The 17203-nt window shown below is 35.3% G+C and overlaps 3 protein-coding genes across 6 annotated transcripts in view; all 3 read right to left on the bottom strand.

The window, feature by feature from the left end:
- The window catches only part of mybpc1 (myosin binding protein C1), a 32428-nt gene extending 26188 nt beyond the window's left edge, over positions 1-6240 (bottom strand). For all 4 annotated transcript variants that reach the window (XM_042722074.1, XM_042722072.1, XM_042722071.1 and 1 more), the window contains exons 1-2: positions 6009-6240; positions 318-335 (exon numbers count right to left, since the gene is read on the bottom strand). In XM_042722074.1, the coding sequence (XP_042578008.1) occupies positions 318-335; positions 6009-6030 (40 nt within the window). In that variant the 5' untranslated portion in view covers positions 6031-6240. The remainder of the gene's footprint in view (positions 1-317; positions 336-6008) is intronic.
- A 4203-nt stretch (positions 6241-10443) lies between these two features.
- Positions 10444-13076, bottom strand: spi2 (Spi-2 proto-oncogene). The gene is made up of 5 exons (XM_019070118.2): positions 12861-13076; positions 12592-12688; positions 11623-11759; positions 11321-11537; positions 10444-11020 (listed from the first exon to the last, which is right to left on the bottom strand). Exons 1-5 carry the CDS (start codon positions 12861-12863, stop codon positions 10695-10697), a joined length of 780 nt encoding a protein of 259 aa, XP_018925663.1. The 5' UTR covers positions 12864-13076; the 3' UTR covers positions 10444-10694.
- Positions 13077-14048: 972 nt separating this feature from the next.
- Positions 14049-16165, bottom strand: spic (Spi-C transcription factor (Spi-1/PU.1 related)). The gene is made up of 5 exons (XM_042723031.1): positions 16066-16165; positions 15649-15736; positions 15405-15526; positions 15217-15313; positions 14049-14973 (listed from the first exon to the last, which is right to left on the bottom strand). The coding sequence occupies exons 1-5, from the start codon at positions 16066-16068 to the stop codon at positions 14486-14488; spliced, it is 798 nt and encodes a 265-aa protein (XP_042578965.1). The 5' UTR covers positions 16069-16165; the 3' UTR covers positions 14049-14485.
- Between the last annotated feature and the right edge of the window lie 1038 nt (positions 16166-17203).

A 17203-nucleotide genomic window follows, 5' to 3' on the forward strand; every position in this document is an offset into this window, starting at 1 on the left:
GCAGCTATTTTTGTTACAGTATATGTTGTAATGAACATCTGAATGCTTTATTATTAAAAGCCTAAGCTAATATAATGTGACACGTACAGTATAGGCTTGTAATCTGGTCATTATAGTAAAAGGCTTTAGTAACTGGCTGACTGTTAAAAATATATATATATATATATATGTGCCTACTGTTTATTTTTTTTGTCAGACCACGTTTAAAGTTTTTTCCTTCGCATCCTTCGTGACTCTTAATTATCATTGTCCATTCACTCATAAAAACTGATCCAGGATGAGACAGACAAGTTTATCTGAAGAAATTCACCACTCACCTTCAGGTTGGCCATCATCTGTCAGGAAAAAAGAAAAACAGCTCCATGAAGTTTCCTATATTTTAGGCAAGGAGGCTTTAAAATTGTCTAAAATATTACTATGCCCCCCAAAATAACAAAGTTGCTTGTGCTGTCTTTCTTTATAATAAATGCCACTTGGTTTAATATTTTGTTATGTAATATAATGGCATTTTAACTATGGATACTTTTTAGGCCACTGTATAATTTGTATAAAGAATGAGTGCAGCTTTGTCTGTCTTTAAAGCATCCTTTTCTTTTTTTAAACTGGGTGTCAGTGAGCAGTATTGTGTTAGTTGCGGTGCACGTCTAGACATATAGCAAACAGAGGCACATGTTGACACAGTGTTACAGTAAACCCAGCAGAGCATGATGAAAGTGCTCTTACAGACCCTAATGTGATTAGAGGAGTTAAACAAAAGCCTGACAAGATCAATCAGTGCATACATTCCTAAGGATGACAGTTCTAAAATAACCCAGCTGTTATATTTATAGATTACCATGGCATGGACATGTGACCGGCACAAAGCTTTAAATAAACATCTCATCTTTGATTTCACTCAGAAATCCCTAATGATAAGTTTATACCTATAAACAGAAAACATGAGGTCATGTGATTTGGAGTATCCTGCTTCTTAGATCTACAACATTCAAAAGTTTTTTTTTTTTTTTTTAAGAAATTAATACTTTTATTCAGCAAGGGATGCATTAAATTGATCAAGTGACAGTAAAGCCATTAATAATGTTACAAATTAATGCTGGTCTTTTGAAATCATGCAGAAATGATTTCACTTAAAAATATTAAGCAGCACAACTGTTTTTAGCATGATAATAATTAAAGAAATGGTTCTTGTCCAGCAAATCAGCATATTAGATTAATTTCTGAAGGATCACGTGACACTGGAGACTGGAGTAAATTCAGCTTTACCATCAGATGAATAAATTACATTTTACAATATATTCAAATAGAAAACAGTTATTTTAAATTGTTATAATATTTCACAATATTACAGTTTTTAACTCTATTTTTGATCAAATAAGTGTGGCTTTTGTAAGCATATGAGACTTCTTTTAAAAGCATTAAAAAATTCTTACCAACCCCAAATCTTTGAACAGTGATGTGTAATCTCACACGTGTTTCCTTTAGAGTTTCAAAAAAGATATCAACTATGTCTCAAACTGTGCTTGCAATCTGCACTTAAATCAGACATTTCATTATCAACTCAAACTCAGCTATAACTCAAGAATCTGTATACCGGATTAATTTCTATCTTTATACCTTCTAGGGAGGTTTAGGAGAAATATACGAGACCATGATGAAGTTGGACCATTACTGAGAGCTCAATTAGGTCTCTTACAGAGCAACCTCTGAGCAACAAACCTTCCTCTACACTATACATGATGTAAATGTCAGCAGCTTTGTCTCTGCAACCCGCTCCTGTTGCTTTGGCACGGGCTGCTGTGAATTCTGTGAGGATGCCACTAGGCTGATCATGGCACAAAAGGGTCTCTGTGAAGCCTTCCGAACACGACCGCTTCATTCCTGCCCCCTGCTGTCAGGAGCGCATGTGAGGAGGGCCAATGCGAACACCTGTGCGCTTCTCCTTGTTTAGCCTCTTGATATTTTAGACATCTCTCAGCTTTCAGCTCCCTCGTTTTGTTTGCTGTCTCTGTCAGTCCAACTCTCCTTCACTGGGTGTTTTCTGCAGTTCATTGTCACTCACTATAGCCTCTGTTCTGTAGCTTTATCCTGTCTTATGTTGCGTAATTTCTTTGGACCTTGCCAATATGCATGATATTTGCCAATATGATAATGGAGATAAATAATGAGACACCTCACTTGAATTTATCTACTTATAATAATAATAATAATAATAAATCAAAATGTTTTTGCATATTAATTAGTATTTTTAGACACCTCATTTTATTATAAATTCTTACCTAATTATTTTATCTCTCTTATTTTATCTCTTTATCTTGTGCATGTCACAAGAAAAACTCTATAATAATAATAAATAAAAAATGTTCAATCTTGATGGAATTAATTTTTTAAGACACCTAATCTTTTTCTTTTTCTTTTTGTCTTGTCAGTGCCGTGAGAAAAGCACTGCATTAGTGTAACTAATGATATTTATTAATATTATTCAATCAATTAATCAATAATCTTTTTGGCCTGAATTAGCCTTTTGAGACCCCTAACCTTTTTATCTCTCTTTTTTCTATGTAAGAAAAAAAAATTATAATAATAATATTAATTTAAAATCAGGATTTGTTTACCTGTTAATTAATCTTTTTAGAAACCTAATCTCATTTTATCTCTCTCTTTTTTTGTCTTGTGCATGATGCCACCCCACAGATCACATCTTTTGGATCTCTCTGCTCAGATTTGGCAATGACGTGGGTCCTTCCACCCATTAAAGAGCCATTTATGTCATGGTTGAGCTGGCTGGTGTGGCATTCTGCCCGTTTCGAGGTCCCCCGGCTCATCCAGCAATAAATTTTGAAAGGTATTGTTTTACCCTCGCAGCGCAGCACAACAGTATGGAGGTATGTTCAGCTGTCCCTACTGCTGCCGTGAGGACAGACAGGCTCATGTTGACCCCCCACACACCAACGGTCGTTACTAGCCGGCCCTCCAGCTTAATATAGATTGAATTCAAACCTCATTTATTAAAGAACATTTTCAGTTACATGCTTTTTGTCTGCAGCTAACTTTTTATTGTCATGACCAACACAGACTATAAAAAGATTCATAATAGGTTCATTAAGATTGCCAAAAAAGTTTATGAGAGCATGGATACAGCTTTTAGTTTGAGAATCAGTCTTTCATAATTGTAAAACTGTAAAAAACAAAGTACTGTTGTACGTGGAAGTCTTGCAAACTTTGCTGGCGCTGAGAACAAGCGGCATCAGAGAGCAGATGACAGCTTGAATGTGTTATTTCTCTTGGTGTTGTTTATGAGTGATCTGACATGAGATGACATCTGACACTTTGACTTCTTTGACTGAGAAAAAGTGAGAGTGAAATACGCAGGGTCCAAAATGAACACTCACACAAGTAAAAGTTGCCAGTTGGCTGGTAACTATATAAGGAACCGCATCATAATGCAAGATAGTTAAAGTAACTGGCGTGCATAATTAAAACAAATGACATACAGACCTTCTACAAATAAAACAGAGGGAAAAATGTTTAGTAGGATACGTAAAATGTTATTTTCTCCAAACTATCATGGCAACACATAAGTGAAGTATATATATATATAAATAAATATATATATATATATATATATATAACAAACCTGAAGAGTTTTAATTTTATATACTTAAAGCATATTCTAACTCAATTTTAATATAAAGCAATGCATAATTCATGACTGCAAATATATTTATTTATAATGGTGTGTGCATGGAGCTATATTTGCTCCATTCACACACCATTAGGTGGTGAAAAGTTGATTTTGGCCACCCTTGTAATGTAGGGTGGGTTTGACATGGGGGATTCTTTCACCTTATCTGTAAGTCAGTAGTCAAAGGCCTGCTAATTATCCTGATATGGCTCCAGAGATAAACCTTCGCTGACTTAATGCATCAAAAGTTTGTTCCCTTCCGTTGTTTTTTTCCTGTGGGATGCTATTTGTGATGCTGGCCTATGTGCATATAGGTCATAAACTCCATCCTTTGATATTATTTATCGCAGAGATCAAAGTTCAAACAAACAAGGCCTCAGGATTCTCAGCATGATAGAGGCATAAAGTCACTGGATGAAAGATAGGAGTAACAGAGAGAAGAGAGAGAGAGCGCGATGGGGATTAAAAGTCTACTCATTCTGAACTATTCCAGGGGTCTGGAATCCAGTTCCCGGGGGTCCAGCCCTGTTCATCCCTCATCCAGCCTTTTAAAGCCTGGAGTCAACGCTCCACGGCAACCCCATCAGCTGTTCCCCCAAATTTGTGAGAACAATCTTTTTTTTTCAAACAGACATGGTCACAAAGTCTAATACTCTCTCTTGAGGTTAAGGAAGGCATCTTTTGTATATGGAATCCATCGTAATTAAATATTACAGTTTGGCTTATCATCTCAAACTATGTTTTCATCTTTCAGAGTAACCAATTGTTTGTTACTTTAAAAAAAAGACAGTTGCACTGCAAAAATCATTTCCTTAATCGCAATTTTTGTCTCATTAAAAACATTAAAACAAGGTGAATTTACTTGAGAAGCAAAATGTTATTATGTTTGATTATGTTTGTGTATTTCACCCAAAAATTTAAATGCTATAACATAAAAGATGATATTTTAAGTTTCCATATGCATCTTTTCATTCATTTTTCAACCCACAAAAATCATCACAATCAAACCGGATGGCATTTACAACGGCTGTTGGGCGCATCTGCAAACCGTGTACTGAAATGGATCGCGCCACCTGTCTGTTTATGACCATGTTTATGAGTATCATCAAAATAGCTTCCATAACATCAATCTCCCAAATCCCCCACATTCTGCATCATAATCCCCATTGTCCAGAAGTGGACGGATCCTATCCAGTGTGGATATGTTTAGAGGCCGTTATTAAAATATGAGTCATCCTCAGAGGAAAGCCATAGCCTGAACAAAAATAAAATTTAAATGTCACTGGTGCTTGTCACGAATGATGAAATCTCAGAGCTGTTGTGCTCACGCATATGAGGGATCTGCTTTCATATACTAGCCAATAAATTAAAGCCAGTCTTAATAATAATAATGATGCAATGTAAGTCAAAGAGCGCACACAATACCACATCCTCATACTTCTCCATCCATCCATTAGGCAGTGGAAGCTGATCTCTGTATCATCACCCCTGAAATATTTGTCCATCTGAAGGCGTAGCATCCCCACCGGGCCATCAGCATTGCATCATCCATCAGAAATGCCTCTGGCACCACAGTAAAGCTGGGCTCCATGACTCCAAACCCAGCGCCAGGTAAGTCAGCACCATTCCATACCCAGAATCCCATATACCTCAGCTGACTCTGTGCTCATAATCACCTAGACTATGCACCATCTATCATAGCAACAGGCATGACAATAGTTGCTTTTTATATAGTTGCCTGGATCACCTCATCATCCAGCACATTGTGAATTCCAAAGTCACTCCTGATCATCCCTGAGCTTTTTATGTCTGCTTGAGTCATTTTGTCCTTCTCATGACTGTAGGGATGATGTAAACTTCTTCACCTGCTTCTACTTTTACCAAACACCTTGACCTAACATACATTATGATTTATGGTGTATAAACTGTCATTTTCATCACATGCAACTCAAAATACACAATTTTCCGCATTTTTTGCTTTCTTTCTATAATGCAGCATTGTATACTGTGTATGTTTGCCATATGCAGTAGAGAAAACTCTGCAAGGTGAAGTTAGTCCTTGTTGGTTCAAGCCTATTCAGTTAAAAAACTTGATTCAAACTCAGATTAGGATGAAAAGGGTGAAACAAACCAGCAAAACAGAGCTGCTAATTTGTTATCAGCATGTTTGTTAGTAATGCTGAGGTGATATCACTGATAATGTTGTTGTACATCTTGATTTGGTCAAATTTGCCATCCTAAAACATTTCCTTTTGTTTCTTGATTAACAGATTCCCCATCACACTATTTAATCTGTGGCGTAATGATGGACAGGATGGGTTCTCACCTTTCTTTGTGGGCTCAGGCATGTTGAGCCGTTCTCCGGTGGACCTGGCACCAGTTGAAGGGGTTCAGAGGTGAGTCTGGGCTGCCCAGTGTGTGTGGCAAGGGTTGTCCTTTAGCCAAGGGGTGTTATGATGGAGTAACCGAGGTGAGGAAAGCTTCACCAGAGAGTTTGGAAGTCAATGAGGATGAGGGCAACACAGGAACGTGAAGGAGAAAGTAACAGATCTGGGGGTGATGAATAAATGGGGTTTATATAGCGCTCATCTTAGCCACTCCTTTCTGTGTTTGATAACATAGCCCAAAAAAACATCCCTCCCCTTCGCTCCTAAAGTCCTGGGATTAGATGTGGCTCGCTGTGCCCTGTCTCCTCACCAGCTGGAGTCAGACAGTCAAGGTATTTCTGTTGACAAGATAGCATTGCTTTGAATATAAGACTTCTCCACGGTATTTTTATGCAGAATGCTTGACCCCTCAATCAAAATATAATATATATAAAAATGTGCAACATTTGCAATGCACATAATCTATAAAAATATAGAATGAAAGTAAAATATATTAATTAAATGTAATAATATATAAAAATGTATAGATAAAAAATTTGTACATTTTACAATTTAGATATAATTCATCAAAATATAATATAATACAACAAAAAAAATGTATAATAATAATAAAATGTAATAACATAAAAAGTAATAAATATTATATTATATTATATTATATTATATTATATTATATTATATTATATATTATATTATATTATATTATATTATATTATATTATATTTTAAAGTAATATGTGACCCTGGACCACAAAACCAGTCATAAAGGTACATTTTTGAAATTCAGATTTATACGTCATCTGAAAGTAATAAATAAGCATTCAATTGATGTATTATTTGTTAGGATAGGACCATATTTGGCAGAGATACAACTATTTGAAAATCTGGAAATATTGAGAAAAGTAGCGATACATATTACTAATCAAAAATTAAGTTTTGATATATTTACAGTAGGAGATTTACAAAATATCTTCTTGGAACATGATCTTTACTTAATCTCCTAATGATTTTTGGCATAAAACAAAAATCAATAATTCTGACCCATACAATGTATTTTTGGCTATTGCTACAAACATACCTGTGCTACTTATGCCTGGTTTTGTGGTCCAGGGTCACATATAATATAAAATAAAAAGTAATAAATAATGAAAAAAAAAAAAAATCTCATAAAACATTTTAAATAATATACTACATATTTATCTACATGTGTAAATATATGTACATATGCAAACTGCTCTTTATTACTTGGTCTCCATTCCTGCCAATGAGGTGTGTGTAATGAAGATACGACCCTGCCAGTCGTGGTTGATGTGACAATGTGACTGAATTACTATAAAGCTTGGCAAGGCCCATGTCAAGGGCATTCACTATAGGCTGAATGAAAGAGATATATGATAGGTGATGGTGTCATCCAGGGGTTCCCAGTGTCTAAGCTCCACCCTTTCGCTAGAAAGTCCCTGGTTCATATTTAGGGCTTAGTGAGAAAAATAGGAAACATTTACTTCACCCTTCAGCCAAGTGCCAGAGATCGTTTTGATCTAATGTGAATGAGGGCCAAGGCCGGTTATCTGAACAACCAGGACTATAAATTCTGTTAAGATTCCTGAGCAATGCTTTACTCTATAATTAGAATGCCAACCTGAACTCTGACATTTGACATAACTAGCATGGAAAGACAGTGGAAACATGGGATAGTTGCCATTGTCAAGACTCTAATTATCCTGTTAACACTTTAATTCTCATTATAAATCAGGCCCTTCTTCTTGCAGATATAACAGCAGTTTAGGCAGTGGTGGGGGGGGGGGGGGTAAAATACATTTTATCTTGAAAAATTGTTACATTTTACATTAAAAACTGAACATTAATGTGTGATGTATGTCAAGGTGTAATAAAAATATCTATTTACTTAATGGTTGCAACACATGACAGTTGACCCAATGTCTGTGAGCTTTAAGTTGAAATGCAGACATAGTTATGCCAAAGACTGAAAACGTCAGCTTCTCCGAGGGTCATATGAATGACGCTAAGTAATATTAGATGGTTCTAATGCTCCTGTAACATATATTACGTTTTAAGCAAGGAGTCTTCATTAGTAATTTCATGCTGTTCTTGTTCTTGTGACAGGAATTAGTCAGCAGTCATTCAATCCGTGGCTGAGCTGAACTTGCCATTAAAGAAATCTTTGTTTAGAATGGGATTTTTCACAAGTATGTGGTCACATTAGTAAAATTAATTTGAAATTGGTTTTTAGTTGGCAGTATGTGATGTACAGTAGTACCTCAGTAGGTTACTAAGTAGGTTACGGTGGCATAACAAACCGTCTTGACTGACTTAAGTGGATTTTAAAGGGATAATTCAGCCAAAAATGAAAATTGTGTCATACTCACTCTCAAGCTGTTCCAAACCTATATGAGTTTCTTTCTTCTGTTGAGCATAAAATAAGATATTTTGAAGAATGTTCAGAACCAAACAGTTGACCGAAGTCAATGGCTACCATCAACAGTTTGGCGGTTTGCAACAACTTAAGTGTGAGCAAATGATAACAGAATTTTTATTTTTGAGTAAACTATCCCTTTAAGCATGATTTTTGGCCTTTATTGGTATCGGACCCTCCAAACGAGGGGCCCATTTATAACCCTGTGTGTATGGCTCTAAAGGCAGGGTGCTGGGGAACTATCATGTGGGCCTGCCACAAAGTACTATTGGATCCCGGACTGGTGGTTAAAGGTTCATGACGCCCATGGGGATTTAGCTCTCATGGTCACCATAAAAAGCTCAGGCCTAGAGAGTCAGAGTGACACCTGCCTACACTAATGCACACACACACACAGGAACCTAAACAAAGAAGAACAGATATCCCCCTCAGAATTGCAACATCTCATTAAGATTCAGTGCGTTCAGTAATATGGAACAGGCAGTGCTTTAGATGTAGTGATCTAGCATGGAAAGCATGAATACTCGCTGCAGAAATAGATTCCACTCCTCCCTGTGAATAAAACTCTGCGGGACTATAAAAGGAGAGAACACCATCTCTGAATCACACAATACCATGTGTGAGGAGCACCCTGTGGCCGGCCAGTCAGTCAGAGAGACCAAACCAAGAATCTGTCTTTTAGTAGCGTTTTGTCAATAGCTCTGGGTCCAACTTCAGTATCCACAATGATGCCAGTAAAGAGATCGGCCTCAACAGCTGCTTACAGTGGCTCCAAAAGCATTCAAACACTTAAGCCCTGTTTAAAAATGAATGCATTTTATGACAGCATGTAACAAAATCTCAAAGCAAGTGGGATTTATTGTAAAGAAAGACTGCACATGCACATTTACCGGTTCATAAAAAGATGTTTGTTTGGTTTTAAATGGTAAAATAATCGTGCTCAAAATGTTTGGCTTCATGCATTCACTAAAATATGCTTATTGCAAAAATGGATCAGAAAAGCAAAGCATAATTTGTTTGTGGATGCCATTTGATATGAGATTTTGATACGGCATTCAATGATAATTATACATTTTTAACCATTACCCAGGTTTTCAAATACGTTTTGTGAGTAAAACTAAAATTAACTCTTAAAAAATAATTTTCTTTAATTGAAATAGAGCTATATATATATATATATATATATATATATATATATATATATATATATATATATATAAACCTATAACAAAGTTGAAGTTGAACAACAAAAAAAAATAAAAACAAAAATACAAATTATACTAACTGAAATAAAACAATTTTAAGTAAGTACTAAAGTTGAAGTTGAAGTACTAAAAATAATAAAACTAAAAATATAAATTAAAGCTAAATATACAAATAAAAAAGTTAAAATCACATAAAATTGCATTAATCTAAAACTAAAAAGAAAAACTGAAAATATAAAAATAAAAGCTAATAAAAATAATGATAAATACTATAATAGAATATAAAAAATACTAAAACATTGATTTGCACAAACTCTGTAAAGATAAAAAAAAATAAAAAAAATAGAGAGGATGTTAGAAATCAAAAAGCAATTTGTAATGTTTAACATCAGCTTTTTGCCATTAAGTTGTTAACAATTATTTTGTTTTCCAGAAAAACGAGAGAAAAAAAAAGCACAACTGTAATGACTAACAACCAGCAAGTGACAAAATCCAATTAAAAGCAGTATAGCAACTTTGCCACCTACTGGGAACAAATGAGCAGTGCGGGAAGAAGATATTTAGTCTGTGTTTATTTGTTTTGGCTCTTTTCAAATGCCAGCTGAAAAACTAATAAAGAAAATATTGTGTGTGTGTGTGTGTGTGTGTGTGTGTGTGTGTGTGTGTGTGTATATATATATATATATATGTATATATATATATATATATATATAAAGAAATAGGTTCACTATATATGAATTTGTTTTATTTATTTATAAAAGATGTTTTTAAAAGACATACTATTTTAAATGCCTCATGATATGCAAAGAACAGCGAAAAGTAAATTATTTAGGTAATATTCTGCTATACAAAACACCACGGTTCATCACCTTCATCGAGCAGGAAAAATAGAAACTAATTTTACCCTCTTCCTGTTACCAAGGCAATTAAGATATCATGAGAGTAACAAATAATGACCGTAACAGACTTGAGACAATCATTCAGCTCTCATTTCGATCCACATTCTGCTTTCTTTACACCATGTTGGCTCTGTAAAGTAGAGAGGGTTGCTAAACTAAACTGATAAGTCAGTTTCTTTTTCACTTTAATGATCTCCCCCGAGCGGGCGTAATTTCGCAGGGCACGGGACATTTTCTGGTAGGTCATGGGCATCCGGTTGCCCTTCCTCTGGCCCCATAGCTCAGCCACGCGCTCCTTGTGCCTGGCAGAAAAGCGGAAGACGCCTGCCGAAGCGGGCACCCAGGACACACAGTGGGCCATGCCTGGGTCCTCCAGCATCTCGAACATGAAGTGGAAAAGACGTAGCTTTTTCCCTGCAATCATAGAGATGACTGCGGTCAAACAGTGTTTAAGTGTGTGTGTTTGTGCGTGAAGGGGGTAGGCAAAGGCCTATGGAAACTATTTCCCATAAAAACAGCCTTGTATTATGATATCCCTAATTAAGATAAGCATCTCTAAAACATCAATTGTGCACAAGACCAGAGAAAATAAGGGAGAACTGAGATTCTATTTGGCAGTTATGGGTAGGACGGGCCGCTCCCATGCTGCAGTTCCTCTAGGTTATTCCTCACCTTCGAGATAGCATCAGAATAAACCACAAAAGCAGAACTGACCTTTCTCTGCTGGTGTAATGCTGGGCAATGATTCGGCACACTTTTCGGGTGTTGTATTCAGCGTTAAAGGTCTCTCTGGTGCGTTTAGGGCATTTAACACTTGCCCGTCGGGTGCATTGTGAAGGACCGCTGACTGATCGACAGTGGTGCTGTTGCAATTCATTCTACAGTCTGTATATGAGTCCGATCCGTTTGCTTTGGCCAGAGGTCCCATGACCTATTGATTTGACACAAGAAATTGGTTTTAAAATAAAAAAGAACTGGTGCAAGAATGACACAAAGTGTTGAACTGAATGGTTTACCTGCTGAGCTGCGGGTGCAGGAGGCTGCAGCTGGGACTTTTCTTTTTCTAACACATTGTTAGAATGTTCTCCAGCAGGTAGCTTCTCTCTAGATATGTCCACATCTTGACTGGTTGGCATGACAGAAAGATCCCTTGCTGCCATTGCATTACAAAACCAGTTTAGTGATGGATGATATACAGACTTATCAATTCAGTTTTTTTTTTTTGCAGTAACAGTCAATGGACACTATTCCCTTGTGAAAAAGACATTCACAAAATTATGCATACTTTTAAAAAGAGAACTGATTACTTTTAATATACTTTAAAGGAATATATTTAAGTGTGAGCTGAAAATAAGTTTTCAGACACTTAATTGCATGTTGCATTTAAATTTAACCGTATTATCATTTAAACTGATTTTAAATGGAATTAACCTAACTTTAGAGTGATTGTTTGACCCATTTAAGTACATCTTTATATGTTAATTTATATGCTAATTTATATTCTATTGTCTTTTTGAAATAAGTTTTCTTAAAAGTGTACTAACAAACATTTATAGTCAACTAATATATACGTTAATGTAATTTCTACTTTTCTTGTGCTTAAGTATGTTAGTCAGCACACCAAAATACGTTTGCTTATACACTTTTAAGATTTGAACAAGTATACACTACACTACAAACTAAAATTCAACACAAAAAACAACAAATCACACCTGATTTATTTTCAATTCACATAGCACAAAAAAAAAAAAAAAACCACAGAACAAAAGAAGAAATGAAATTATTGAATTTTGAAAAGACATGAAGGTGCATTGAAAAAAAAACGTTGTAGGATTTACTCAGAAATTGCTAGTAAATTTCACAAATTAATTTAATAAAATTATATATAGTATATGTAAATGATGACAGAATTTTCAATCCTTTTAATATAATTATTAAGAATAATTGATGGCAGAATTTTCAATCCTTTTAAGCTTCCTTCTTACTGTTCCATAGGGCTTTTCTTCGAGATTCCTGTCTGTAATGTTCCTCAAGAAATTCCAGAATCACCTCCAAATCAGTCTGATATTCCTGCGGACTGTTCTGGTAAAAATAAACAACAATTTTTTAACCCGTACACAACAGTGGCCACTAAAAAGTGTTTGGTTTGCTCTAATATAATGACACTGGTACATTTTGAATTGTCTAAATATGTTTTGGGGCCACTGTAGAATAAATGCTAAAAAACAAAACTGTAAAATGGATCAGTTCTTACCATGTTCGTGTTAGTGTGATCCTTACTCTAAGTATTGCTGTTTCAGGTGTCGCTGTATTATTGAATAACCAATAATTTAAGAAAAGAAGAATTTGTTACTATTAGTGTGTTTTCCACAAAACTCTGTCTGTTCGAAAAGGTGCAGACCTCTTTTTATCAATAGCAAGGGGCTGTGGGAGTGAACAGACCTTTCTCAAATGATCTACGACCGTACATAAATAACCAGCCATTTTTGGACCCAAAACCACAGTTTCTGTCGGCCCAAACATACACACCCTGATCTCGGTCTAACACACATCTCTAGCATCCACCTTTATGGAACCAGTAACCACATCCTCTTCACTCTTACAGATAACAACCACAGCCACCTAACAATGACATGCAGGCTCCGCATAAAAAACACATTCATTTGTGCTCAAATGATCAAGAACTTTAAAATGTTGAAAAAGAAAAATATGCAAAGCGACATAGATGAGAGAAATGCGATGTTTAAAACTTCAATCATAAAACAGCACAGTTGTTATGAGACCAGTGTTTATTGTCCAGTATGAAAATTATACAGCAGCACTACATTAGAGTTTGATTGCTATCTTACAAAGAGGAAGATGATTTGAGATCGGTTTGTAATATGACACAGAAAGCAGTCACAAACAATCTTCTCTCTGTGAAATTAGATAAGCTTGCCCAATGCATTTGCAAAGAAATCAGCGCAAAGGTTTATACAGCAGCTTCAAGCGTATGTGTTTTACAGTGGAGAGTTTAACAAACAAATTGACTGGGATTTTCAAGACAGGAAACTTTATTTGAGTGATAAAACAAATGATCTTATGTAAACAAGTAAATATGAAGACAGACTGTTATAACAAACAGTAGAGTGATCCCACAAAGTAGATATAAGACACTTGTATTATAATAATGCATTTTATGAACCATTTTCTCTTATATTTTAATTATTTCAAACCTTTTGATGAAATGTTTTGCTTAAAAAGTGCTCGCTCTGCTGTCATTTTAAAAGTAGCATTATTTGGTTTGATATTTTTTAATTAAATAATTTATGTATTTTGAGTGTCCAAATACTTTTTAGGGCCACTGTACAGTACATATACACAGCGGTTCAAAAGCTTGGGGTTCATTTTTTTTTTTTTTTTTTTTTATGAAGTCTCTTATGCTCATCAAGGTTGCACTTTTTTGATCAAAAAAAAAAAAAGTAAGATTGTGAAATATTATTTCAATTTAAAATGTAAAACTGTTTTCTGTTTTTCTGTTTTAATATATTTTCAGTTGTAATTTATTCCTGCAATGTCAATGCTGTATTTTAGCAGGCTTTTTAGTGATACTTTTAAAAATGATTTACTTGATATAGAAATCTTTTGTAAAATAATGAAAATCTTTGCTGTCACTTTTGATCAATTAAATGCATCCTCACTGATAGAAGTATTAATTTCTTTAAAAAAAATTTTTTTTAACCAGTATAACATCCTATTTACATGCATCCACTCATTTCTAATGCACTGTAGCTAATTTTGTAAACTTTTACGATGTCAAAGTTTATTTGAAAGAATCTCCCTTGTAAAGGAAAGAAATTTCAGAATTCGCGGCATGACAGGAATGGGCTCTTTTGAGAATCACTGAGCTGAAACACTAATTTTGGGCTCCTCCTGCATTGTCAGTACAGTAGCAAGATCGTACTCGGCCTGGTAAGAGTACTGGCCGTACCAGTAATGACAGTCTGGTAGAGGAGAGCTGTAGTAAACGTGTTCAGAAGAGCCTTGCTGATGAAGGGCCATGTCTCTGGACGAAGGGCCCGAGCTGTAGCCTGACAGTGAGCTCAATCTCTGCAGTATAGCTGGGTTAAACTGATAGGTGAGCTTGCGACGCACTTTCACAATCTCACCCGTGCGGCTGTAGTTGCGGAGAGCGCGTGCCATTTTCTGGTAGGTCATGGTCTTGCGGTTGCCCTTGCGCTGTCCCCAGCATTCGGCCAGTTTTTCTTTATTTTTAGAGATGAAGTGGAAGATACCGCTCCCTCGGTCCGTCCATTGGATGGAGTCTCCCATGTTGTCGTCGTGAAGGGCCTCATGCAGATATTCATATAAGCGTAACTTCTTACGACCTAATGAGGAAGAGGAATACACGATGCATTCAGCACTTCTGTTTTATGAAGAACTCAACTTTGTTGAAAACTGTGAACTGTGAAAAAGCTGTACAGTCAGTTTTACGAGTATGTTTAATGTCTACTGAAAAAAGTGATTTTACTCTTTGCAATCCAAAACATCCTTTTAACGTTAGCACATAACGGGTCCCACATATTGAATTATCACATTTTCAAACACACAGAAAGCTAATAATGTTGTACCTTTTCCATGGCGCTGTGGTAAATTTGTGTAAAATGCTGAAGGCTCAGCAGAACACAATGGCCCCAGAGACACATCTGGCACAATGTGAGACCAAGACTGCAGATACAGAGAGACAAAACGTGTAAAAATATCGCAGTATAACCACTGAAACAATTCAAGTGACAAATGAAATGAGTTGTAAACCTACTGAGGATTCATTCCAGTCAAACATCGGTCCTGGAGGCTCAAAATGAGGTGTGAACTGATAGTATGAGATGGCATGTCTCACAGAGGACTGTTGACTTTCCAAATTCTCATAGTATTTATTTTCTGAAAGAGATAATTAGAAGAGAATGATTAATAATAATCATGATAATAATTTATACTTAATACTATTGCATAATATATTAATTTTTTTTCCACATTCGTATTAATATTGTATATTGTGGTACCATTGTCACAGTGTCGTATCTGAGAGTGACGCTGAATTACATCAATGGCATCCTGAAAATCTTGATTAATGTCATTTTCAAGAGATCCCTGTGAGAAAGCAAGAAAAGGAAAAATAGGCATGAATTAGAATTTTGTGCATATTTGTGAAATAATCACTGTATTAGAGCTGTCTTGTTTCTCATCAAAATCTTATAAATGTAGAAAGTTATTAAATATGTACTTGTGGTTTCTAATAAATAAATAATAAAATAAACCATGTAATATAAAATAATATAATATAATATAATATAATATAATATAATATAATATAATATAATATAATATAATATAATATAATATAATATAATATAATATAATATAATATAATATCTGGAACAATTAATGAACTTTAATAAACTTGAGGCAAAAAAACTCACCATTCTGGCCTTGGAAAACCTAATTCTGCATCTATGTAGAGCTCGTTCAACTGGAAATGTCCTCTATGTCTCAGTGATTATATGTGGACAGATATATTGTAGAACGACTACTGATTTACTGTCCAACTAAGCAATGTGGCCTGTTTTATACTTGGGTCCATTTAAATGTGACACGTCAACATAATATGGAGCAGTCAGTGATACTCTACTTCTCTTTTTGGAAATAAAGACCAGGTAGGACTCATAGTCCCTCTATTCTATAATCTCCATATCTCCATCCATGAAAAAAGATAGATAGCGGGAGAGAGAGAGAGACAGAGCGAGAGAGGGACTAACCACTAGTTTATCCAGGATTCCTTCTCCTTTGTGAAAACATTTGCATTTCCTGTCAGAAGCTGTCAACGGCACTTTAGTTTATTGGTCCTGTAAAAATGTGTTGAGAAGCACCAAACAATAACCAATCTGATAATCACAGCAAGAGAAAAAGCTGCAGAATGCTGAGAAATTTCATCTGAGGTGGGACGCTTCAATAAACAAGTGACAGAACTTTTTTTTTTTATATATATGGATTTTCATGTTCCTTTCATGCATATATAAAAGAAAATGGTACCAATTCAATGCTGTTTCATTTATTTTAGCCAGATTCTGTTTTTTAGCCAGTGTGAATAATATTTGCAAAATCTCCTCCACATTTTGTGTTAAAGATAATACGCATATTCATATTAGCGATGTATTGTCAACTAAACGTGCAAAGAAAGATTGAAAGATGAAAATCTTGAGTACAAACTATTGTTTATCTGTCAAGCTGAAGGCAACCAACAAAGCATTTTATTCCTTTTTGCCATGTATTGTTCTAAGCTCATAAAACAGCAGTTAATTCATTTCACCTTCACATGACACAAGTTTTAAATATCAACTGACTGGCTCCTGTAGTTCCCCTTTCAGGTGTGTAGAGAATGAAAGTAAAGAGGCTGACTGATAAAAGAACCGGGTACACTTTATGAGACTTCAGCACTTCAGTCGACTGAGATTACTGCTGTGTTCTGGCAAATAATCAATATGCTAGAAACTGTGCGGTGTTGGGTGGAAATTTATGGCCCCAAACTGTGTAAACAACTAATCTCACTCACAATAGTTA

This window comes from Cyprinus carpio, chromosome B4, assembly GCF_018340385.1.
Source record: "Cyprinus carpio isolate SPL01 chromosome B4, ASM1834038v1, whole genome shotgun sequence".
In the NCBI taxonomy this organism is placed as follows: Eukaryota; Metazoa; Chordata; class Actinopteri; order Cypriniformes; family Cyprinidae; genus Cyprinus; species Cyprinus carpio.

Coding starts and splice junctions, on each gene's coding strand:
- spi2 (XM_019070118.2), bottom strand. Junction 11,760..12,591: donor AAGAAAAGCCCTATGGAACA/GTAAGAAGGAAG, acceptor ATGCAATGGCAG/CAAGGGATCTTTCTGTCATG. Junction 11,538..11,622: donor CTGCACCCGCAGCTCAGCAG/GTAAACCATTCA, acceptor TCAAATCAATAG/GTCATGGGACCTCTGGCCAA.
- spic (XM_042723031.1), bottom strand. Junction 15,314..15,404: donor TTGACTGGAATGAATCCTCA/GTAGGTTTACAA, acceptor CTGTATCTGCAG/TCTTGGTCTCACATTGTGCC. Junction 14,974..15,216: donor ACCACAGCGCCATGGAAAAG/GTACAACATTAT, acceptor CTTCCTCATTAG/GTCGTAAGAAGTTACGCTTA.